Source organism: Panthera leo, chromosome B2 (assembly GCF_018350215.1).
Source record: "Panthera leo isolate Ple1 chromosome B2, P.leo_Ple1_pat1.1, whole genome shotgun sequence".
Lineage (NCBI taxonomy): Eukaryota > Metazoa > Chordata > Mammalia > Carnivora > Felidae > Panthera > Panthera leo.
This window is the reverse complement of record NC_056683.1, coordinates 129468514-129494301: the sequence shown is the minus strand read 5'-3', so window position 1 is coordinate 129494301 and position 25788 is coordinate 129468514. Positions and strand designations below refer to the sequence as shown.

At 39.2% G+C, this 25788-nt stretch overlaps 1 protein-coding gene across 5 annotated transcripts in view; it reads right to left on the bottom strand.

The window, feature by feature from the left end:
• Positions 1-25788, bottom strand: part of UTRN (utrophin) — a 582930-nt gene that overhangs the window by 399476 nt on the left and 157666 nt on the right. For all 5 annotated transcript variants that reach the window (XM_042940000.1, XM_042940001.1, XM_042939999.1 and 2 more), the window contains one exon: positions 9607-9668. In XM_042940000.1, coding sequence (XP_042795934.1) covers positions 9607-9668 — 62 coding nt within the window. The remainder of the gene's footprint in view (positions 1-9606; positions 9669-25788) is intronic.

Here is a 25788-nt window from a genome sequence, read left to right as displayed (position 1 = left end):
TTTAAAACCAGACTCTTTCACTTATGAATCGCAAATCTCAGCACTGATACAAACATAGCACCCTATTGGCTCTTGTAATTCTTCATTTTCTTTTTTTTTAATATTTATTTATTTATTCTGGGAGAGAGCACAAGCAGTGGAGGGGCAGAGAGGGGGGCAGAGGATCTAAAGCAGGTTCTGCACTGATGCTGCCAGCAGTGAGCCAGATGTGGAGGCTTGAACTCACGAACCGCAAGATCATGACCTGAGCCAAAGTAGGACGCTCAAGCAACTGAGCCACCCAGGTGCCCCCAATAATTCTTCATTTTCTTAAAAGTCAGTAAGTACATCAGTGAGCAGCCCCAAGAGCAATGCCATTTTGGCTAATTATGTTTACATATAAATATACTTTTTAAAGCATTTTATAACAAAAACATTATAGTTTTTCTCTTGGAAATTAAAAGCAGTGGAATTAAAAGCAGTTATAGAACCACTGGGTGGCTCAGTCAGTTGAGTGACAAACTTCAGCTCAGGTGGTGATCTCATGGTTCGTGGGTTGGGGGCCCGCGTTGGAGTCTACTCTGGCAGTGCAGAGCCTGCTTGGGATTCTCTCTCTCTACCTCTCTCTCTGCCCTTCCCCCGTTTGCACTTTCTCTTTCTCTCAAAATAAATGAAACTTTAAAAAGAAATAAAGGAGTTGAAGAATATTTTCTTTGGATTTCTTCTATCACCTAATTTTTGTGCCATTATGATTATTGTATTATTATTACTGCATAAATTAAATAATAGACCAAAACAAAGAATGGGATCTCTACGCAAGATTAAGCAACATGATAAATATAGGTTCATCGCAATTTTAAAGTTATAGCTTCACCAATGAAATGAAGACCATATGATGGTCAATATCAACTTTTCGATTCCACCCCACAGGGAAAGAATGAAAGCACAATTGCTTTGGACTGAAAAGAGTAACAACAAAATGAGTGCAGTGAAATGCCTAATGAGGTCTTTAAACAGCTTGCAAAAGAAAACCAGCCAGACATTCTATGGTCACTTAAAGAATCAGTGAACACATGGCACTTGGCCATTCTTTTGAAGAATTCAAGGTGGTCAGCACAAGTTCTTAAGAACTGAAAAAGATTCCATTTAGAAGCTTGCTTGGAAGGAGGGAGGGAGGGGAAGAAAGGAAGAAGAGTGAGGGACTGGAGAAACATGGCTCAGGTAATCACACAAGAGACAATTAACTGCAGAGCATTGCTTTATGTAGCGTTCACATAGGAATCAAAGCAATAAATGTGTGTTTGCCTTAAAAACTACAAAATACTATAAAACACAAGCTAACCCACATAATATCTTTCAGAGAATCAGAAGTCACACAGCATGTAACAGAATTTTTACCTTGATCTTGGGTAAGCAAGCAAACTGAGGGAGCTGATAAACCGGGATGATAGGGAACCACACGAGAGGCTCACACAGCTGGCAGCCAGGTGCAGGGCCAAGTGCATACTCCATGGACAAACAACCAGGTGAGGTCTGCGGGCTGAATAAACCCACTCCACGTGCATACCAGGCAAGGTCTGTAACAATACAGTTCATTCCAGATATGCACAACCGGCAAAGCAGGGGAAATGTTTGCAGAATGCAGTTCCTCAAAAGACAGGGTACCATGGGACGAGAGCAAGGCATTAGTTACAGTATTGATAGTGATAATATAAAGGTAAATGAAATGACATTTCCTTTGTGTAATCAAGGAGAGGCAGCTGACCTGCCCTTTCCATCCCCTTAGGGTGTCTCCCTAAAAACACAACCGGACCAACTTTTTAGTAAGGAATTAGATAAACCCCCATCTCCAGTTTTCCAATGCAAGATAACAATGACCTCAAAGTAATCAAGTCTCTTAGGAGGCAGACAGAGGCCCAGACAAGTTGCATCCATTTTTCTCTCCAGGAGGTAAGTGTTCATCATTCCTTCTTCAACTTTACTACATAATGTGTGAAATTCTGTCCAGACCTTCCAGTTTTTCACCAACTGCCTACATTCACCAAATCTGATAGAAATACCCGAAAATAAATTCTGTGTGCTCTGTATTCTATATCGAATAGAGGTCTTTTTGTTGGCAGGATTTTTTTTTTAATTTCCCCAACAGATGGTAAAAGCAAAACTAACAGCATCAACTACCCCCACCCAACCCGATCTGCCTCCACTCATAGCTGGCGGGTGGCTACGTGTAGCAATTGGACCTAAAGGCTTCCTAAGGCTAGGGACAGCTGAAAATAGGTCCAGTGTCTCCTAGCTGTTTAACAGGAAGAGCTTCTTTCCCCAAAAACCACCATCTCTTCAACAATCCTCTCCTGAGAGCTCTCCAGCCTACACTGGCCCAGGCCTACCACCCCTGCACCAATCAGAGCCCATCTCTGAAGGTGGGGATGGTGGGGTCACACAGGCTGAGTGGAAAAGCACAAGGTATGTGGCTCTGCTCCCCCCTTTCCAGGTAATGGGTGAAAAGGCATTTTCCTGATCCAATCCATCTCAAAACTGAGCATCAGTTACAGACTCAGCAAATATTATCAAATTTGCTTAACACTTACAAACGTTAATAGGCTCAGTCCAAATCATTTATTAAGTACTCAATATGTACAAAACATAAAACACAGCCTACTAAACAACTTTTACTTTAACCACAGTAACCAGGTGAAAATCATGTTGCAAGTATAATGTTTAGAACCAAAACAAACAAAAGGTATCAAACTGAATGAAAGCAAACAACAACAAAACCAAACTTATGTAACGTAGCCAAAACATGGCTTGGAACTGTTTAGGAATACAGAGTGCGTTTTATTGTTTGCTTTTTAAAGGTATTGGTGAGTAAATACAAATCAAAACTTCCTAAGGAACAGTTGAATGGTTATGGCACCTAAAACAATTAGTTGACTTGCCATACTCATGGTCAGGAAAATAAATCAACGGTGAACTCAGGGCCTAACTTGATAGGTCTCTACAGATCTCTACTGTAGGTGCACCGATACAGCACACAGGAAGCCTGTACTATCTCCTTCACAAGACTGAAAAGAGGACCCAACTTCTGCAGACTGCTTTCATTGCCCCATCTTCTACAAAGCTCCCTACACATCTTTTCCCACTCTCATTTTTGTGACCGTCAACTTCCAACATGAAAACAGTAGAAAGCAATGGGACGCTAAAAGCAAAGTCCAACTTTCTCCAAAAGGAACACATTTGAATAGCTCTCCATGTTGAAATCGACAAAAAAACAAAAAACGCTTCAGAGACTTCCTCCTTTATCCTCCATCAATTTAAATTTCAAGTTTGGAATTTTGTGACGTATATGAAAACTTTGCACCTCTTTGTCTTCGAAAAGGGAAAGGCAGAAATCTGCCCAAACTGAAGTCCAGCATTGTTAAGCCTGCATATTCTCTGCCTAACCTTTATTTGCTAAACCACGTTTGAGAATCACCTCACCAAACTGATAAAAGAGCTTCTGCAATTTGTACGTCTCAGCTCTGCCAGATGAGCAGCTCTGAAAGTCAGCCAAAGAAAATGCAGGCTGGGCGGCAGGAAAAAGTTCCCAGCGGTGAAGCAATGAGGCCATCGCTGCCTTCCCAGGGAGACCGGGCCCCCTAACAAACCAGAGGCTTTTAAAATTAGAAGGAACAAAACACTCAAGCTTTACCCACCAGACAATGGAATAAAGTGGGTTTAATGAGCCAATGCTTTTTTTCCATTTCTGTTCTAAAATATATGTGTAGCACAGACCAGGGGTACCACAAGTTAGGATTACCTGAGAGGGTCTTAATTTAGCATTCCTAAATAACTGCAATCTCCTATAATGTTTCACAATAATGCCTCAATATTTCTGTGCAATATGAGGCAAGTAATTATGATCAAGTGTGTTTTATAGCTAAAGGAATAAAAACCAAGTGACCTGGAAAAATTGGCTAATAATTTGCCTGAGGTCATAAATAAATGAGCAGCACATCCAGGAATAAGTGTTAAATTTCCTAACTCTTAGCTCCTTTAGATAATCATTTTCTTGTGAGCCCTTCATAACTTTTTCAAATCCAACAACCATAAGTTATTCTATGCTATGTGACTTCGCAGGATTCCCAAACTCCAAAGCAGATCTCTGTAACATATTAACAAGGATTTTCAGCAAAAAGAATATATATTTATAGTGAATGCTGTCTTAGCTATCATATTTCTTTATATAGTGAAAAAAAATCACAGGATGGTTTTAGATCCATATTATGCAACATTCTCAAGCTCTTTACCAAATCCCTTATCAAGGAATGAATTGAGCTGATTTTAGGTTTTAAATCTCATTTTTCATCACCAAATTTAATAGGAGGATTCTATTTGAAGAATCCTATGCAGCAAATGTGAGAATCATATGTATAAATCCAAATGGTGATTTAACAATCTTTCCAGCACAACTCCAAAAAACAGGTAAATAAGGAAATTGCATAGCTAGGTTTGTTTGTCTATTTTTGTGAGTAAATGCAGCAAAATGTATTCATATCCATGAAATAACACAATTTATGCTATTTTGCACTCAATTCTATACTCCTACCTCTTTCCAATATAACCACCTCCAACTGGTTTATGGATATAAAGTATTGGGCATTTTAGTATGTTTCTGCCATTGTTATTCACTAATCTATTAAGTCTATAAACGCTCACTGGGTGCTTTTTAAATGCCAGAAGTGGTGCCAGTGAACAAAACAGGCAATCCCTGCACCCACGGAGCAAACCAGTATCTCAGAGAGGAGAAGCAAATATTCTCAGATGTAACTATTTAAAATACAATTATGAGGGGCGCCTGGGTGGCTCAGTCGGTTAAGCGTCCGACTTCGGCTCAGGTCATGATCTCACGGTCTGTGGGTTCGAGCCCCGCATCGGGCTCTGTGCTGACAGCTCAGAGTCTGGAGCCTGTTTCAGATTCTGTGTCTCCCTCTCTCTGTGACCCTCCCCCATTCATGCTCTGTCTCTGTCTCAAAAATAAATAAACGTTAAAAAAAAAAAAAAAAATTAAAATACAATTATGATAAGTGCATCAAAGGATAATGCTTTAAGAGTACGGAGCATATCTACCCTAGTCTGGAAGCTCCGAAAAGGTGTCCCTCGGGAAATGACATTTAAGCTCAGGCAAGAAATAAGAGGAGTTGGCCAGGAAATAATGAAGGAAGGAGCCAGGGTAGAGGCCATGAGAAGGCTCATCGCAATGGCCAGAGCATAAAGAGGAAGCGAGAGTCAAGCGAAATGCAATCAGGAGTAAATTGGAAGGCTCAATGATTTAGGGTCTTACACGCCAAGTAAGAACAATGGACAGCCACTGAAAGATTTAGTTGAAGAGAAAAGGGCATTCAGGCTTACACTTGAAGATCACTCCTGCTACTCTGTAGAAAGTAGAAGGAAGGGAATGGATAAGGCGAAGCCTGGCAAGGTAGAACCAGCTGGCAGATTATGACAACATGTTCAGGGATAATTTTCAAAAAACCGTAAAATCATGACTCTTATGCACGTGTAATATCAACACGTGTCAAAGGCTTCAACTCATTAATTAACGAGAGAACCAGTATGGTGCTATAACCGGTTCAAAGGAGAATTCAAAAGACCGCATGTTGTTTACATGCAATAAAGGAAAGTGGAAATAAATTTGCAATAGATGCAAAAACATGTCTATTCAAGGGACAGTAATCAATTGCATTCCACCTACTTTGCATTTTTATGGATAAGAATCATTTGTATTATTATCTGTTTTCTACAACTCTCAGAGTTGCAGAGTAGCTCAAAGATAAGGGAAGGCAATGAGCCAGATGTCTGAGCTGACAGGACTCCTACTAATCTTTCAACCCATCTTAAAGTCTTTCACGTTTTTTCCTAACTCAGATAATAGTGAGTTGGCAAAAAGTGGTGTCAAAAAGATGGAGGGAGGGGCTCCTGGGTGGCTCAGTCAGTTGAGCATCCGACTTTGGCTCAGGTCATGATCTCATGGCTTGTGGGTTTGAGCCCCGCGTCGGGCTCTGTGCTGACAGTTCAGAGTCTGGAGCCTGCTTCGGATTCTCTGTCTGTCTCTCTCTCTGTCTCTCTCTCTCTCTCTCTCTCTGCCCCTCCCCTGCTCATGCTCTGTCTCTCTCACTCTCAAAAATAAATAAATGTTTAAAAAAATTTTTTAAAAAAAGATGGAGGGAAATAGACATTTTGAATATATGTAGGTAGTGGAATCAACAACAGTTGGTGTTTGATTGAGATGGGCTGGGGAGAGGACCATGAGGGAAATATCCAGGGATAGAATTCAAAATAAATTCCTAAACGGCAGATGATGCTGTCAAGTGTCTGTTTGCATTTTTCAACACAAGGGCTCTACTGCTCTGGAAAGAGACCCGTGCTGCAGGGAAGCAGCAGATTCAATCAATAATTCTATTTTAAACTTCACAATATACCAAAGGACATGGATAAGAAATAAATGAAATCAAATTCATTCTCTTCAACAGGACTTTTTTTTTCCTCATGCAAACCTCTGGATTACCTAGTGACACAATGCCCAAATAACCACCTTCTCCCAGCACAGTGGAATTAAGCTGTATGGGGAGTCTTTGGAAATCTCCCAGCCTAGAAATTTGCTATTCCCTTTCCTGATCACCAGTGTGGAAGCAATCTGATTTATGGACTTAAGACAGCCAGAGGAAAGAAAAAATGTGGATGAAGTTCAATGCCACTGCCATGAACCCTCTGTCTTCTTATATCCAAATATTCACCATTCCTTTGGTAAGTGTGTTCTAGAACCATCAAATTTTCCTTCTACTTTGATTTTTTACTAGAAGTAATCTGAAAGGAAATGTTCCCAGGGTCAGCTCTCCTTTTGATACTTTTTCTCCAAACAAAATAAGCGTTTAGCTTCTCTGTCAGTTTACATAACTGAAACTGTTGAAATGTTAAAAATGTTAAAAATGATAATAATTACCTGGTCTCTTCACCATCCTGGCAATAATTACAACCTTCCTGGGGCAAATAATTTACATGGGGCTTAAAACCCTCACTTAATATTACAGAACAATATACACATTATAAATGTACAAATTTAAAGATCAAGTTCATTAAGTAAACAATTCTGGTAGTACTCGACTTTGTGTCATTTCAGGTCTTTTTAAAGATGTTAATGACCAGTGATAAACACTGAGCTATTTCTTGAGAAAATTCAGACACATGAGCCAAATGCTCAAAAGACACTGAGAACTGTCCAATGGAGAAAAAGTCAAGGGACAGTAACTGCAGTGAGGAAAGTTTTAAAGTTTAGAGAAGGAGTACTTCAGCCACACGGGGTACGAGGTACAGCTTCGGTGCCAGCCTTGCATCACTGATGGCTCTGGGCCTGGAGATTAAGCAGATCTACTGGGAGATGCTCCCATTCAACAGTCTGTCCCACACTGCCGAGGTGCTATCTTGCCTGAGCCAAATTCATGGCGATACCCATCAAGTTAAACATGTTCAATTCTTCTTTCTCAATTGTCACCTCTATTCTCCTACCCTCCACCTTTCCATGCCCAATTGCACTGTTTCTCTCCATTCTTGTAACTAGGGGCAAAAGTAATTTGCCCCGTTTCAAATGTCCCCCAAACACAGGTCTATCAAGACTACGATGCTTTCAAACGATCTTTAAAATCAGCTCTACGGTAATTCTTTCCCAATGACTACATTAAGCTGCTAAAAAGTAGGTCTGCTTAACTTGCTCCACCTAGAAATGACCATATCATCCTCAATAACAATCAGGGTAGATGATCTTACGTACCTGGCCACTCATAAAACCAGTGGAATGAAGTATCTCATATCCAGACTCTCTCAGTTGCTGTAACTATGTTACTCAGAACATGGTCACATGTAGATGGAGACTTCAAAAGTTTTGAATAATGCCAAATCCAAAGCACCCAGGATGTTACTTACTTACCTATGTCTCTAATCAGAACAAGTTAAAATTTCCCCCCAAATACCCGTGTCTGCTCTGGAATAATCCTACACATAAAACCACCAATTATGCAAGCACTTCTATATTCTTTTTTTTTTTTTTTTTTAATTTTTTTTTTCAACGTTTTTTTTTTTTTATTTTTGGGACAGAGAGAGACAGAGCATGAACGGGGGAGGGGCAGAGAGAGAGGGAGACACAGAATCGGAAAGAGGCTCCAGGCTCCGAGCCATCAGCCCAGAGCCTGACGCGGGGCTCGAACTCACGGACCGCGAGATCGTGACCTGGCTGAAGTCGGACGCTTAACCGACTGCGCCACCCAGGCGCCCCAGCACTTCTATATTCTTGATCCTTCTGTCAAAGTCAGTTTTCACAACCCTTACGTTCTCAGGGGCAAAATAAAAACATCCCTCAACACAAACTTGCAAAACCAAAGAAAACACTTGCAATCAAATAATCACCCGTAATTATTGGGATGTGGAACAATTTTCAAACCCTGCTGCTACTAAAAGTAATCTAAAACATTCTCACCTCGCCTCAAAGAAATACCAATGTTTATGGTCCTGACCTCTGCAACCTTCTCGAAGAGAAAAGTTTGAAAATAATAACTCTTACTTAAAGTAGCTTTTGGGGTGCCTGGGTGGCTCAGTCGGTTGAGCATCTGACTCTTTATTTCAGCTAGGTCATGATCTCAGGATTGTGGAATTGAGCCCCGAGCTGGGCTCTGCAATGAGCGTGGAGCCTATTTGGGAGTCTTTCTCCTTCTGCCCCTACCCCACAGGTATGCATTCTCTCTCTCCTCTCTCTCTCTCTCTCTCCCTCCCTCTTAAAAATAATAATAATAAAGTAGTTTTCTGACTATTTAAAAGACCATGATTATGTTTCTCCAAGAAACCTTTGTTACCCATCTTTCTATCATGCTGTCCTGAAAATTTTCCTCCCACTTCAAACTTAGAGGACCAAATTCCAATGGCAATAACCAATGGATAATTACAAGTTTGAAAACAGCACTGCCAATTTCTCTTTCAGTTTGCTTTGCCCCTAAAAGGAATATCGCTCAAAACACGGATTATGTTCCAAGTGGTTAGAAATGCTGAGAAAGAGTGGATCCCTGGGGAAAGAAGTGAAGAAGTTCACCAAAAAAAAAAAAAAAAAAAAAGCGGGGGCGGGGGGGACCACAATGCAGATAAACACTATTAGCCACATCCACAGGTATTAAAAATCCCTAAGCATTTCTGCACAGGGTAGAAAAGCTGCCCGAATAATAATTTGATTTTTACCAGGCAAAGTGAAATCATCTTCTATCTAGCAAAATGAACACAAAATTTGCCCAATGATATATTCATTTCCTAAATGTACCCAGGATTCACAGTATCAAAAGCAGCAAACTATTGGCATATATCTGGAGAGTGCCAGGTAAAAATAAAGAGCTGTTTATTACCATGAAGGTGTTTACACCACTAAATCTTAAACATATTGGAGAAGAGAATAAAGAAAGTATAAATAAAGAAAGTATAAATGTATCTGCATACTCAGAAGACTTCTAGAGTTAGGTCACATTTCATGGCAAAATTCACTGCACTTCCAACCAAACTCCGTCAATCAGAAAGAGGCATCTGAATCACCATAAAGTGTTTGAAAGTCTCTGTTACCTTTGAAAATCGAGCATTAATCCATTTGGTGAAAGTTTTCTTCTGCACGTCATTGTGTTCATCTGTGGGAGGGAAAAGGAGAGAAGGGAAAAGAATGAAAGTTTGTACCTTCAGAGTACCAAATACAATCATCCCCATCAGGGAGAGTTTAAAATAGCAGTCCTATTAGTAGTTCATGAGGCACAAGGATCCACAGCTAAGAAAGATGATGGCTGACGGAGTTGGCTAATGCCTGCAGCAGAGGAAGGTTCAGGCACCTTCCCCAGGGAGCTGGCCCTCCCGTCCATCCCTAAGCCTGGGGATATCACCGCCAACCATTACATCCACATGTGTGGGACAGAACCAGCACTTCACTTTCACCCTGTTATACATAAGACTTTCTGTTGCATTTTCTCTAAGTATAATTTCAGCAAGATAAAGACATTAGCATGTCCCAAACACAAATCGAAGTTATCCACTAAAAACAAAGACACTCATGATCTTCTTCCTCTTCTTCCATACAAGGTCCTACACCCTCCAGAACAAAAACTAGTATAAGGTTACTTATTCCACAAGCTGTTTTCCTGTAGTAAGACTGACATGACAAGGTTTTAATGATCTTGATCTATAAATACAACCTCCGTGTTTTACAAGTAGAGAAATCAGAGCCGTGTTTTAGAAAATGATCAACTTTGGTTTTGATTACAAATTCATCTTCCAAGCCAGAAGAAATAAAAATTGACCTTAAAAGCTACAGTATCTTGAACTTCTTGAAGATAAGCAGCGTGATTTACCAAGTACAAGGAAACCATTTGATACATGGGCTACAGAACACAATAGGCCTCCGTATCCCAGTCCACTTTGTGTGTGACCTTGGGTAAGTCATTACAATGCCTCCTCACCTCAGAGTTCTCACTTGTAAAATAGAGATAATAAATACCACCCAGCCTGCAAGGGCATTGTAAAGATTGGTGAATATGACTGGAGAATATTTAGCAAAGAGCTGGCATTGAGCTCTTTGTTATCGTTATTGCTATAATTATTACTACAGAATACATGTAAATATGGCAGATAAATATCCATTTTACCCTTTCGGTTACTCCTAATCATATACTCTTCAATTGCCCCCCCCCCCCCCCCCCCGTTCTCTATTACAACCAGCAAGTCACTGTTAGCTTAAAGCCTACAGCACAGCACATTAACAATCTCTAACTGGTTCTGAAAGCTGCCTCAGGAGTATCTGAACAGCGTAGAAAGCTGCGGTTCTGCCTGTCTGTATAAATACACTGCCTGTCCCGGTTCCATCCATACTGCCAGGCTGCCTCCCAGATCATAACAGCAAAATAATAACACAGAGGCCCAAGTATGCTCTGCCCTCTGTCCATCAATTTCAAAGGGCTGCCTTCAACACAGACCTCCCCACTCATCCCTAACAGCATCATTAGAAGTTCAGCCACTACTTCACCAAGTCTGTGGTATCTCTGGTCCTTACCCTCTTCTGGAAGGAGAGTTTGCAATTAAAAGGTCATTCCTGAAATAAATACCGTAGCAGCAGCTCCAGGAACGACTGCACTTTTACACATCCATAAAGGTAATTGGAGACTGACTCTGAGACACAAAGGGAGCAACTGGATGAAAAACAAAACTGTTGTCTCAGAACCTTCTTGATGTTAATTGCACTGCGAGGTGGCCTTCCTTCCAGAAAGGACAATGCAGTCAGCATCAGACCTGATTTCAGGCTTTCTACCATCGATCAATGCCACATATAAGCCATTTATTAACCAAGAGGACTTGCTTACACACTCTGAATGCCCCCACCTTGCAATCACGCCCAAGAGGGACAGAACTGAGCTTATACGCAGAATATAAGGTAGCCACATACATCAACCTGCAGTGAGCACTAGACTAGCCCCGCCAAGAGGAATATAATGTTAAGTATCAGTGTTCAGAGCACTGAGAAAATCTAACTATTTATCCCATTAACCTTTGGATTTATTTTTGTAAATTTTAACATACAAATGATTCCACCAGGCTCTTAACAAAAATATATATAAAAGCCACAAATATTAAATTCTCCTAATTTCATTACATTTTACAACTTCAAATATTTTTGCCATAAAAATGGGGAAAATTCTAAGGGATTAATATTAATAAATACCATTTTCCCTTATCCTCTTTCCTGAGCACTTAACCTTCTTATTTTCAAAACCATATTAAAATATTTAATACTTCGTAGGTTCCTCTACAGATATACACTGGACAAAGAAATGAGTGTCCACACCTTACCAAATGATAAGTAAGATTTTTCAACTTTATCACATAAAAAATGAAATCAAATTCTAAAAATAGACTCCTGCCATATGGAGATGTTTATAAAAATAAGTTGATGTTTCTATAATATATTTGATCTTTTGGTCAAATCAAAGTTTGAATATGAGTCTAAGTAACCAATATGAAATAAAGTATGAGGTTGTAAAGAAAAATTATCCAGCATCCAAACATTTCAAAAATACTCCCAAATTTATATAAACACTCATCTGTATTCATTTTCCTGATACAGTTAAAAAAGGGAAGGAAAAAGTTCATATATTAATAAGGCTTTTAGTTCACATTTCCCCTTTTTCAATCACACACACACACGTACACACACACACACACACCCTTATTTTCTACTAGAGAGGAATTCAGTAAAAGAACTAGAATTAGCCTGTAGCTTTTAAATTATGAGATTAAAATGTAACAAATTTGGAACACTTACTAGAGAACTGCCCTCTGCACCACAACAATTAAGGTGACAATCCCAGCCCAGGTCCTGCTCTGGGAGTTGAAAATATGCTAGCAAAGTGGTAGCAAGACAACTGAAGATCTCAGCCATGCATTTCTGATCGATCATTTTGGCCCTCCTAGAAATGTATACAAAACTTCCAAAGTCTCGAAGTTGTTCAGCTGTCCATTATCAAGCCAATCTGTCATTAAATTTCTCCAAAATAAAAACGTGCAAATGGACAACACAATCTTACATAGAACAGGATTATTTTATGTAAATAAGTTAGTATAATTTACACTCTAAATACATTCATTCCAGTTTCCAAACAAGCATTCTCTTTAGATTTGTATTCAAGAAAACCTTTAGTTTCTGAAAGTCTTTTGGAGCTTAGCAAATCTTATCCATTAATGACCTTTCTTCCCTTACAGGGACAAACACGGGACTGAATTAGGAGAAGAAAAATGTGTTAAATCCCTTAAGGCTGATTTTCCAAATTCTTCCTCTAAAATATTTTGCTCTTCTTAAAATGCTTTTGACATGCTCACACAGATCCAAGGGTCTTTGCTGCTGCCTAGCCTGGAATTTTATTTCTGTGATGGGTAAGAGAAGTGAAGCAAGAAACATCAACAAAACTGCCTGATAAATCTTCCAGGAAACTGGCTTGCAATATTTTTTTCACTTCACCAGCTCAAATGCGTATCAAAACTTCTTTCAGCAGAATGTAGGAACAAATCTCAATTTAAATCCTAAACTGGAAAGGTGGCGGAAAAATTAGGACTTGTTTCCCTTATGGAAACACACAAGTCCTAGGAACATGTATACCACCATTAAAATTCGACTACTATTAGAGAGAAAGCATTATCCCCCGGTACATCTTTCAAAGCAACTGAAGAGTGTCCAATTGGCTGGCAATAACGTGAGTTCCATAAAATGCAGCTATTGAGAAAAGAAGTCCCTAGACTTTAAGCCAAAAGAGAAATGTCTTCCTGGATGATTTAAAACTTGGATTGGCTTTATTAAAGCCTCTCATGAAATGCAACTCGCCCTAGAAAGCCAGTTTCTCATTAGCAGAAGAGATTATTTCGAAAGCAATGAAAGCATTTCAGACCACACTCCCACTTCTACTTTTTCTGGGTAGTGCATTTATTTAATCAAGCCCAAAGAAACCCACTACCAAGGCTCAGCGAGCTCTGTCGTTGTCTCACACCCACTTTATCGGCCTCTGGACACGATCGATTCACTTATTGAAACAATATGCATGACAACGGCACATGGAAATATGTAAATATTATGAATAATCTGACAAAGATTACAACTGTGTAAACACACAGAGACAAGAGGAGACAGACTGCTCTCAATCAGACTGTGTCGACTCCAAATTTGTTTCAAAATCTGATGCCCTCAGAGGGCCTGAAAAAAACCCTTAACATGTGCTTTTCAAAACTGTCAGAATTACCTAAGTATATTGAGAAGTTTAGATAATTAACATTTCACATGTTATCTTTGTAAATTTATCACATTCCCACTTTGAAGTTATTAAAGCTTTTTAAAAACTGCATTTGAAACAGACTTTCACTTCACTCTATAAAAAGCAAAAAATAAGTCGATGGCCTCTTTAGGAGATGTGGGATGGGTGAAGTGAGAATAACGGGAAAACAACCCCACGTTTCACATAAGAAGCCTGTGATCCAGGGACAAAAGTTCAATGAATTGCCCAGCACCACCCACTTTGTAAGTGACAGTCACAAATGGAACCAGGTCCCACAAACTCCTGAGTCTGTGTTCAGTCAATGAACTTCAAGTATGCAGAAGTCAGAGTTTCGTGGGGGGAAAAAAGACATTTAAAATATATCTTGGAGGACTGATGAGGTCTGGTTCATGCAAAGATGAAGGGCATTCTTGGGGCACCTGGGTGGCTCAGTTGGTTGAGCGTCCAACTTTGGCTCAGGTCGTGATCTCGCAGTCTGTGAGTTCAAGCCCCATGTCGTGCTCTGTGCTGACAGCTCAGAGCTTGGAGCCTGCTTCAGATTCTGTGTCTCCCTCTCTCTGCCCCTCCTCCACTCTGTTCATGCTTCTGTCTCTCCCTCTCTCTCAAAAGTAAATAAACATTGAAGAAGAAGAACAAGAAGAAGAAGAACAAGAACAAGAAGGGCATTCTAGACAGAATAAGAAAAGGCTCAGATTAAATACCTAGCAAAAAAGAGCATATTTAATTAAACATAATTGCATATCTATGAGAAAACACAGAGGGTTTTCACATACAATGTTAAAGGAGTAATTCTAAAATAATCCAAACATTAGAAAGTTTTCAGTCCTGAAAACTGTTTATACCCATAAAAAGATGAGTACAGAGTTAGAAATACATGCTCAAAAATGTTTTTTTAAGAAAATATAGATTCTTGGGGCACCTGACTGGCTCAGTTGGTTAAGCATCTGACTCTTGATTTCAGCTCAGGTCATGATCTCACGGTTCATGAGATCAAGCCCCACTTTGGGCTCCACACTGACAGCACAGAGCCTGTTTGGGATTCTCTCTCCTTTCTCTCTGACCCTCTCCCCTCCCCTCTAGATAAATAAACTTAAGAAAAAAAAGCAAATACAGATTCTTTGAAAAGCAACCTCTTTAAGCAAACACATGCTCTGCTAGCATGACCCATTCACTCTGCTCCCAAATTCATGGCAATTCTGGAAGCCTTTGATTCCCGAAAGTCCACAGCCCCACCCGCACTGTATTTAGGATTTCTGTCATTTTTAGCATTGGAGAAAAGTGTTTGTTTCAGCAGAGAAACCAACCTAACCCACCCAAACTACCTGTCTTACTATCACAGAATCAGAGCATTTAAGAGCAGGAAAGTACATAAGAAGAGCACCTGATCAAACCCCATCCTGAAACTAGACATGTTGGAAGCTTAGCCATGTCAGCACACACTTAGGTGGTACCAGAGATCAACTCAGAATTCATGCCCCTTTATCTTGCACTCCTGTTTGCAAAACTTTTTTAACATCTCTATTCAGATATAATTCACATACTGTGCAATTCATCCATGTAAAGTCTATAATTCAAAGGTTTTTGGTGTGTTGCATTAGTAAATTTTTTAAATTGTGGTGAGATACATACAAAATAAAGTTTGCCATTTTAACCATATTAAAGCATACAATCCAGTGACATTAATTACATTTACAGTGTTGTGTGACCATCACCACTAGGTCCAAAACTTTTTCATCTGCCCAAATAGAAACTTTATAACCATTAAGCAATAATTCTCCCATTCACAGGGGCACCTGGCTGGCTGAGTTAGTAGAACATGTGACTCTTGATCTTGGGGTCATGGGTTCAAGCCCCACATTGCATGTGGAGCCTACTTTATAATAAATACAATACAATACAATACAATTTATTAATAAATAAATAAATAAAGTTCAATAATCTTCCCATTCCCCCTCCTCCCTGGTAACCCCTAATCTTCTTTCTCTCTGAATGCATTTGCCTCTTGCAGATATTTCATATAAGCACAATCATACGGTATCTGTCCTTTTGTGTCTGGCTTATTTTACGTAGCATAATGTTTTCAAGGATCATCCATGTTGTAGCATGTGTCAGAATCTCATCTCTTTTTATGGCTGAATAATATCCCCTTGTATGTATATGCCACACATATGCCATACATCTATGCCACATCCATTCATCTGTTGATAGACAATTGGGTTGTTTCTACCTTTTGGCTATCATGAGTAAAGCCACGATGAAAAGTGGCGTGCAAGTATCTGTCCAAGTCCCTGCTTTCTGTTCCCTTGGGTCCATACCTAGGATTGGAATTGCTGGGTCATGTGGTGATTCTATTTGGTGACTCTACGTTTAGATTTTTGAGACACTGTCTTCTAGGGAACCGTTTTCCATAGCAGCTGCACCATTTTACACTCCGATCAGCAATGCACAGAGATTTCATTTTCTCTACATCCACACTAACATTTATTTTCCTTTTTTTTAATTAGAGCCATCCTCGTAGGTGTGAAGTGGTATGTCATGGTTTGGTTTGCATTTCTTTAATGACTAATGAGGCTGATCAGAAGACTGCATTTTGAAAATGCAAAAACTACCACGCAAAAACCCACAAACTCGGAGATATCCTGAAGACTTTCTGAAGTAGCCCGAGTTCAACAGCATGCTTACTCCAAAGTCACTGGAGTACAGAGATAGCACTTTTGCATTTCATCCCCAAACTACTGCAAAACGATTAATCTATTCTCCAAAGATTGTATTTTCAAAATTAGATATAACCAATAATTCCTGAGCATCTTCTAATTTTAGATTATTTACCTCTTACCTACTTTCTACTTGATGAATTCAAGTTTGTTAAATACAGGAGGAAATGTCTTCCTACTTTCACTTTCTAGAGCTGCTAAAGTCAACCCAAAGACTGTCTGTAAGATTTACAGGCATCCAGAATGGTTTGAAACTCTCTCTCTGGAAATACCTTTTGGCAAAACTCTTCACATCTTAGATATATGTGTTGCAAATGCAACAAAATAAGCACTCAATTTATGGGGGCAGAAATTGTAAGGTTCAAATACAAACACTTCACTTTGGACTTTCATCCCAGCAGTGAAGGAGTTTTATTAAAATCACTTGAAATGTCATAGTACAAGGAGAGGTTATTTAGGAAGAGCTGAGTGAGTCATAATGATGATGAGTCACTGTCATGAAAAGTCAATAGAAAACTAATTCTTTTAGTAATTTTAGTGATTAAAAAGCTAGATTTTTAAAAACAAAGTATCTGTGAAATTCAATCCCTCACTTTATTCCAGTTAAAGATCTATTATGTTCTACAGGCTACAGAAATCTTCATAAACATATATCTCAAGATATAGGAAAATCCATGCAAATGAGTGTTCATGAGAATGGGGGAAAAAAATCTTGAATGGAAAAAACATTCCAGTGATCTGACTTCAAACTTGGTCATGACAAGTTCTACTCTCTAAAATAGGAGCAAAACCATGTCCTTTCAAGACTGCTAAATATTCACATAGTGATTTTCTGACTTTAATTACTCATTTTCCCCACAGTATGAGGAATCTAAGAGAGTCTGGTAGATTCATTTTTAGATTCCTAATAAATCCATATAATAAAACAAAAATACCCAATAAATAGTATTTCTCAAACAAAAAATCGTGGGGAAAAATCCAAAAAAAAAAGGAAGAAAGAAAAAAAAAATGCTTGCAGCAACCAAATATGACCTCACACTCCTTTGTAGGAATGCTATTATTTTCTATAGAACTGAGGCAGAAAAACTTTAACTGGAGACCATGTGTCTTCTATAATTAGAACTTTGGGTCATTACAGTCAGACAAAAATATATACTGAAAAGCAGTGAGCAATAAATAATCAGTGAATGAGCATTGTAGGCATTCTGAAGCCAACAACCCCAATGAATTAAAAGCTGTGGCAGTACTGTCTGGCTTCCCTCTTTGGAACTCCTTCCATTTAGTTCTGTGTGTTTCAGGGAAGACCAGACGACAATTCATGGAAGCTTGAGAGTTGCCTTTTAATTCGGTCATGCCAGAAGAGTCCCCAGGTACCCCCAAAGAGCAATGTGACCCCAAGGAATTCCAGAACCAGAGAAAAACTCTCTTCAGCTCATCAAGATTAGACTTGCAGAAGTCTAGACAACCTTAGAGTCCAGAATGAACATTCCCAAAATGCCCAGAACTACCAGCCTTCTTGACTAGAGTCCTTCATTTGGAGAATCCTGGGGGCTGAGACTCTTCCCCTCTTCCTCTCCTCTTAATTTTCATTAACCACCTCCTTCCACCCATCTTGTTTTCTTAAACATCCAAACTTCCCTCCCTCTTGCCTCCCTGAATATTCTTTTCCAACACCCCTCCCTGGACCTGTCTTGGTTGAGATCACCATTTTGGAATTCTCAGCCACAAAGCCCACCTGGTTGCAAGGGTGTGGTCATCCTCAAGCAATCGCAACATGATTTGAGTCTCTCTTTTTACCACTTCTCTTCTGGCGTGCCTTTCCGCACCTTTTCTTTCTCTACTTAAAATTTCCTGTATGATGTCTACAATATACTTTAAAAGATTTCAACATAGCAAGTATGATCCTGTGCCTGTGTTAAAGTCAGAGTGTTCAAACATTTTTATTCATGAACCCCTAAAAGAATTCCCATGTACATTTTTTAGGTTGACAATTAATACGTACGGTAAATCTAAATAGTTAAAAAGATATAATATCCAGCACATTGTTAAGGAGCCACAAATTTAGCTCGTGCAATTATTAGAAAATGTCTCTACTACCTAATTGGTAAAACTAGACCTCATTGTCAAACTAATCAGACTGACTTTCTGACAAAGGAAGTTTGACTTTAGTTTTCTATTTAAACACCATGTTCACATGTGTCTCCAGGGCAAACGGGCAACAGCTCACATCAAAATTCTCATTCTGGGATGATGGATGCATGGATGGATGGATGGATAGATAGATGGCAGGCAGGCACAAAACCTTGCTTCTGGAAGCAGTAAGGCACTGACCATTTTAATAATTCTTAAAGGAGTGCCCTTTACTTTGCATTCTAATACTGTACTCTCGTTTGGCATAATAACGCAGTAATGAAGCCCAGTAAGATTTGGGGAGGATGAGTGGTATGTCTTTCTTCTGTAAAGTTGAGGAGGGAAGTCCAGAAAGGAAAAATGGTAAAGGAGAGGCTTAACCACAGGAAAAGCTGGCCACGGGTGAGCATGCATATTCCAGCATATAAACCTCTGGGGGGCTTCGTGCTATCCCAGCCTAGGATAACAACTCCAGACAAGGTAAGCTGTAATTTAATTAGAAAGGCTAAACCCTGGAGGTGGCCACTACAAAGCTATGTTATCTTCATCACCATTAACACCAGAGACTTTGCTAATTAATTTAATGAACGTGAGAAATGTGCTTTTACTGTGCTCGATAATTGGCGTAATTAGTAGGTTAGAAACACTGTCTCCAACCGGTGAGTTTTGTGTTATTCAATAAATGTGGACTGGCCAAAATATTTTACAGACCTGTCCCACTACTGATTAAAAATTAAAATGTAGGGGTCACCTGGGTGGCTCAGTCAGTTAAGTGTCCAACTCTTGATTTCAGCTCAAGTCATGATCTCCCAGTTCGTGGGTTCGAGCCCCACATCAGCTCCACACTGGCAGTGTAGAGCCTGCTTGGGATTCTCTCTCTCTCTCCTCGTCTCTCTCTGCACCTCCCCCACTCATGCAGACTCTCTCTCTCTCTCTCTCTCTCTCCCTCTCCCTCTCCCCCTCCATGTCTCAAAGTAAATAAAAACTTTTTAAAAATAAATAAAAATCTAGTATGTCTAGGAAGCTCAATCCCTCAGGGCCCTGTGTTCAGTCATCGGCTGCGATGATCCTACTTGCCTAATGCTGACTGTAAGTCTAACTAAATCCTCTCTCTAAATCAGCACTGCTCTATAGAACAATGCAAGCTATAGGGGTGGGTAGCTCAGTCCGTTGAGCACCCGACTTCAACTCAGGTCATGAATTCACTGATCATGAGTTTGAGCCCCGCATCGGGTTGTGTGCTGACAGCTCGGAGCCTGGAGCCTGCTTCAGATTCTGTGTCTCCAGTACCTGTTACTCCCCCACTTGCATTCTGTCTGTCTCTCTCTCTCTCTCAAAAATAAATAAAGACTAAAAAAAAAAAAATTTTTTTAAAGGCCAATGCAAGCTATACAATACAAAAATTTTTCATTTTTAATTTTCTAGTAGCCTTAAAAAAAGGAGGGAAAATTAATTTAGTAATATGTGTTCTTTACCCTATATACAAGCAAAATATTATCATTTTGACAATATGGGTCAAAGGGTCAGAGAGAGAGGGAGACACAGAATCCGAAGCAGGCTCCAGGCTCTGAGCTGTCAGCACAGAGCCTGACGCGGGGCTCGAACTCACGGACCATGAGATCATGACCTGAGCCAAAGTTGGTCGCTTAACCGACTAAGCCACCCAGGCACCCCTATACTCAATATTTTTTAAACTACTGATACTTTACACTCTCTTTTTCTTACTACATTTTGTGAAATCTGGTGTGTATTTTACATTTATAGCACATCTACACTCAGACTGGTCACAGTTCAAGTGCACAGCAGCCATCACACCGCACGGCACAGCCCTGGAATACTGCTGCATTCAATTCAACCAAAACCTTCATGTCCTTCCAAAGGACAGAGAACTAGAGTTTACCAAGCTTACGACACTGGCTGTATGAACTGTTTTTGAGCCTGCTGGCTAATAATGATTGTTTAATGAATGCCAATGTGCATGGCAGGGTTGAGAAGCTTGCCTTCATTACAACCATCACAGCAGGACAATCAATATCCCTCATAACCTACTTTTAAGTCCTGGGAGTTAACGCTACTGAGCAAAAGTAAAGCAAAGATTACCAACTGTGCACAAATTAGCTTAAGCTGCTGATTTGTCATCACTTAAAATCTTCCTACTACCTTTCCTTTTAATGAAAATTAGTTATTCATCTATTTTGTGGAAAACAAAGAAACAGTGACATTTACAACCACCAGATAGTATTTGAGGAAGCATCTACTATGCCGGTCCCCAAAGAGATTCAGGGGTACATTCACGGAGCTATCGTGGAAGGGTGGTGGTGGGGAGAGGATAAGACAAGTACATAAGTTAACAGGTAAACAGTTATAACTAATACGTTAGGGACAGATACATTCATAAATGCAGAGGAAAAATATTTCTTTTTGATGGGGGTGAGTGTGCAAGGAATAAGCTGCATTTGAATGGATATCTTTGAAGCATGTAAACACTGTTGGGACATCTGTGAAATAGAGAACACACAAAGTCCTCAAGGCATAAAGAACAGGACATACACACAAAAAAACTCTGAGAAGCGTCTCTGGCAGACCAATGTTTGATCAGAGCTGCAATGCCATTCATTGAATTTCTCAAATGGGCTGCAGCTAGATTGTGGAGGATTTTTAATACGAACCTAAGAGTTTAAACAATGTGGGCCACTGACTTTTTCTGAGCAAAAGAGTAATAACATGATCAGAAGTGCGCTATAGTGAGTTTAATATGAAAAATGGATTCATAGCGAGGGAGGCTAGAAGAAAGGAAGCCAAAGTGAGGCTTACTACAATCGCCCATGCTGGACATCTGAAAGCCAGAAGCAGCAAAGCAGCGATGAAATTAGAAGGGAAGGGATGGATGAAAGAGGTATTGAATCATACAGGTAAGGTTACCATGACCCGACTACTGAATTACTGGAAGGGCAATGAAGGAGAAGAGAAGCCAAAATAAGTCCCAAGCTTTGAGGCAACATGAAGGATAGAAGTGCCTCTCCATTTAAAAAAAGAAGAAACAGAAAAATAGAAGCATAGGAAGAGAAACTGCTTAGGGAAGAAAGGACGTTCTCTGCACCTAACGAATCAGGGGTTAGCAGGATATTCAGGTGAAGACGTTAAGCAAGCCTGTGACAATGCAAGACCAGAGCAGTGAGGAGAAGTCCCCTGTAGGTGACTATCCCAGGAGCTCCAGTTTTCAGAAGAAAATGCACACTTAACTGTGTTAAAGCACCAAAGGAGCTAGGGAAAAGATGCCTGAAGAAATATAGTGAATTTGACCACCAGGAACCAGCTGGCATCCAATATAGTGAGGAAGCAGGGAAGCTGGCTTTGGGCTGGCAGACACGTATCTTATTACAAGTTTCCTGAAGCAACACCTGTACCAACATATTTTAAAATTATGTGACTGTTGACCCACAAACTCTGGAAATTTATCTTAAGGACTCCCACACATTTAGACATATTTAAAAGGGTATTTTTCAGGGGCTTCTGGCTGGCTCAGTCAGAGAAACATGCGACTCTTGATCTTGGGGTCTTAAGTTCGAGCCTATGTCGGGTGTAGAGATTACCGAAATAAATTTTTTTTTAATAAAAGGAGGGAAGACTGGGGGGGCTCAGTTGGTTAAGCATCCGACTTCAGCTCAGGTCATGATTTCACAGTTCGTGAGTTGGAGCCCCACGTTGGGCTGTGTGCTGACAGCAAGAAGCCTGGAGCCTGCTTCAGATTCTGCATCTCCCTCTCTCTCTGCCCCTCCTCTGCTCGCGCTCTGTCTCTCTATCTCAAAAATAAATAAACGTTAAAATAAATTTTTTTAAATAAAAATAAAATGATGTTCTTCAAAGTACTCGGCATAATTGAAAAAAAAAGCCTCTAAACAATCTAAATATCCATCCATAGGGATTATTCAAAAGTACATTTTCAGGTATAAATACAACCATTAGAAATGATATTAAGGGGGCCCCTGGCTGGCTTCAATTGGTGGAGCATGTGACTCTTGATCTTGAGACTGTGAATTTGAGCCCCATGTTGGGTGTAGAGATTAAAAATAAAATCTTAAAAAATTATATTAAGAAAGGAGATCTAAAGACATGGAAGGATTTTCACAATATATTAAGGAATAAAAAAGTAGATCATTAAAGAGTATAAAGTGTTTAGTTTATATATTGTATGCATACATGACTAGAAAGACAAGAGGTAAAATATTTGCACAATTTATTTCTAAGATACTGAGAGATTCTTACAGGCTATTTTTATGAGCTATATTTTCAAATTTCTATAATAAATAATACTTTTGTGCCATTTTTTTCTTTAAAACATGCCTTCTGCAAAGGTGTGCTGTTCTCCACTTTAATGTAAACAAGTAGGAAGGGAACAGAACATGGCAACTATAAAAATAAACCGGGCTGAGAGAAGGTCTGTCTGTCTGTCTGTCTGTCTGCCTGTCTGCCTGCCTTGGAGGGGGGTGGGGAGAAAAAGGAGACATGACCCATCTGTAATTATATGTAGACAGGAAGGATCTGGGAGGCAGGGAGGGGGGAAAGAGATTTTAGGTGCCAACACTCAACACACAAGAAGAGCTCCCTTAGAGACCAAACCCCAAGCTCCTACACTAGGTGCAATTAAGGTCATACGTTTCTAAAAATGAAACTCTCCAGGTCAATTTGCTTTTCCATCTGCCTTTCCAGTGAGTTTCCCACTGCAGTCTGAAGAGATGATTAAGTACATGTAAAAGAACTGTGCCTATAGAACTACACCTCTTCCCATCTAGTCTATCCAGTCTGGAAACACTGTTGAAAAGGGAGTTGCATCATTTAAAATACACCTTTTGCAATAAATCCAAGTATTTCAAGGTAAAATTACTGGGGTGCTGATCAGTTATTAAGATGGGAAGACAAAACTAGAAGATTAATGTAAACCAAAATGTCACTGACAGATCACACCAAGCCACCTAGACTTTCTCAAGGGTGTGTGTGTGTATATGTGTGTATATATATGCGTGTATATATGTATGTATGTATGTATGTATATATGTATATATATATATACACACACACACACATATATATGTATATATATATACATACACACCCTTACATATATATATATACACACACACACGTATATGTGTATATATACGCATATATATACGCATATATATACAATATGTGTATTGTATATATACAATATGTATATACACACACACACACACACATATATATATATCTGGAGAAAAAAATGGAGAGTTAACTGTCCTTTGTTCATAGACTTTAATGAAATACAATCCACTATGAATATAATTTTTAAAATAGAAAATAGGGTATTCTTTTTTGATTCTTTTTCTCCATTTTGGAGTCTTTAATATTGAGCCATGAGAAGTTAAAAACAAATGTAACATAATACACAAAAAAGAGGAAAAGTCATTTTAGTAATTACATTTTCAAAAGTGCAAGTGCATTAAAATGCAATCCTTTATCCAAGAAAAATATTTATAATAAGCAGGAAGAACATGCCAGAAAGGAACACTATGTTTCCCCTTAAAAACTCAGGGGCAAAATCATTTCTTCTCACGGACGTCACAGTTAAGAAATCAACCCATAAAGCATGGCACCCTTTGCTTAAAAGCGTACAAACTGAAAGTTGACGAGTAAAATAATTTAAAGACTTAGCCTCATATTGGAAAATGCACACTCTCTCATTTTCAATTTATATAACTAATAACTATGTAAAAAATTCACATGAACCATTAATACTTGTTTTATTGAAAAGCTTACTCAGGTAGAGTTGGACAAGAGAGATAAAATCCACAATATGAATCAAAAAAATGCAAGAAACCTGATATCCAAGCCACCTCCCCAACATACTAATGTTATCCTTTATGATTACTTATCCTCTAAATTGCTGTTGAAAATTAAAATCCTGCCTCAAATCAGCACTATCTTTATTTAACACTCTACTGTGGGTCTAATGTTTACTTGCCTTTTTTTGGAAATCTGTAATTTCAGACTATACCAGCTCTGAGTATAGCAAAGTTGGGGATCACCTTCTGTGTAAAACAGTGCTTCCTTTTCTTTGTCTACAATGTGTCTCTCTTAAGCATCAAAAAGTCTAGATTAATTTAATTTAGTTGGAGATTAATGTCATTAATTCAGTTGAAGATTAGAAGAACAAGTTCATGTTTCTAGTGAAATAAATGGCTTTATAACCAGTAATTCTATCTCTTGTCCATTTTCATCATTTTCGACTCAAGAGCCCTAATCATTTCAGTCAGTTTTATGAAAACACCAAATGCATTCACTCTAAGTTTCCTTCACTGGACTCCTCTCACTGTTAAATCATTTCTTAATTAGGAGACCAGAATCTCAGAGAGTAATGCATGTGCAAGTCAACACAGCTTTGCAAGGGAAGGATAATGTTCTCTGTCTTCTTCTATGTTTCCTTCCTAATGACACTCTAAGACCAGTAAAACAACCCCAATGGCCAGTGTATGCTGAGAACACTACAATGACTCCCTCCTTTCCATGATCCTAGAACTACAGAAAATCTAATTCATGGTGAAAAATTTTTCTTGAAGTTAGCAAGAGAATGAATCAAACAAAAAGATTTGGATAATCTTTCTTCAAAGCTTAAGCACTTCCCTCAAGATAAGCACAAGCTAGCAAACCTGACTGAGTATAACTGAAAGCATACGCAATAATATATTCAAAAGAATTGAAAGCAGGATCTTGAAGAAATATCTGCACACCCATACTCATAGAAGCATTATTCACAATAGCTAAAAACTGTAAGCAACCCAAGTGTCCACTGATGGATGAGTGGATAAACAAAATGTGATGTACACCCGTGTGCATGCACACACACACACACACACACACACACACACACACAGAAATATTATTCAGCCTTTAAAAAGGAAAAAAAAAAAGTAGATGCAACTTAAGAACATTTTGCCAAGTGAAATAAGCCAGTCACAAAAAGTGAAATACTGTTATGATTCCATTTACCTACAGTAGCCAAATTTATAGAGACAAAATAAAATGGTGGTTGCCAGAGGCTAACCACCTCTGGAGAGGGGAATTGG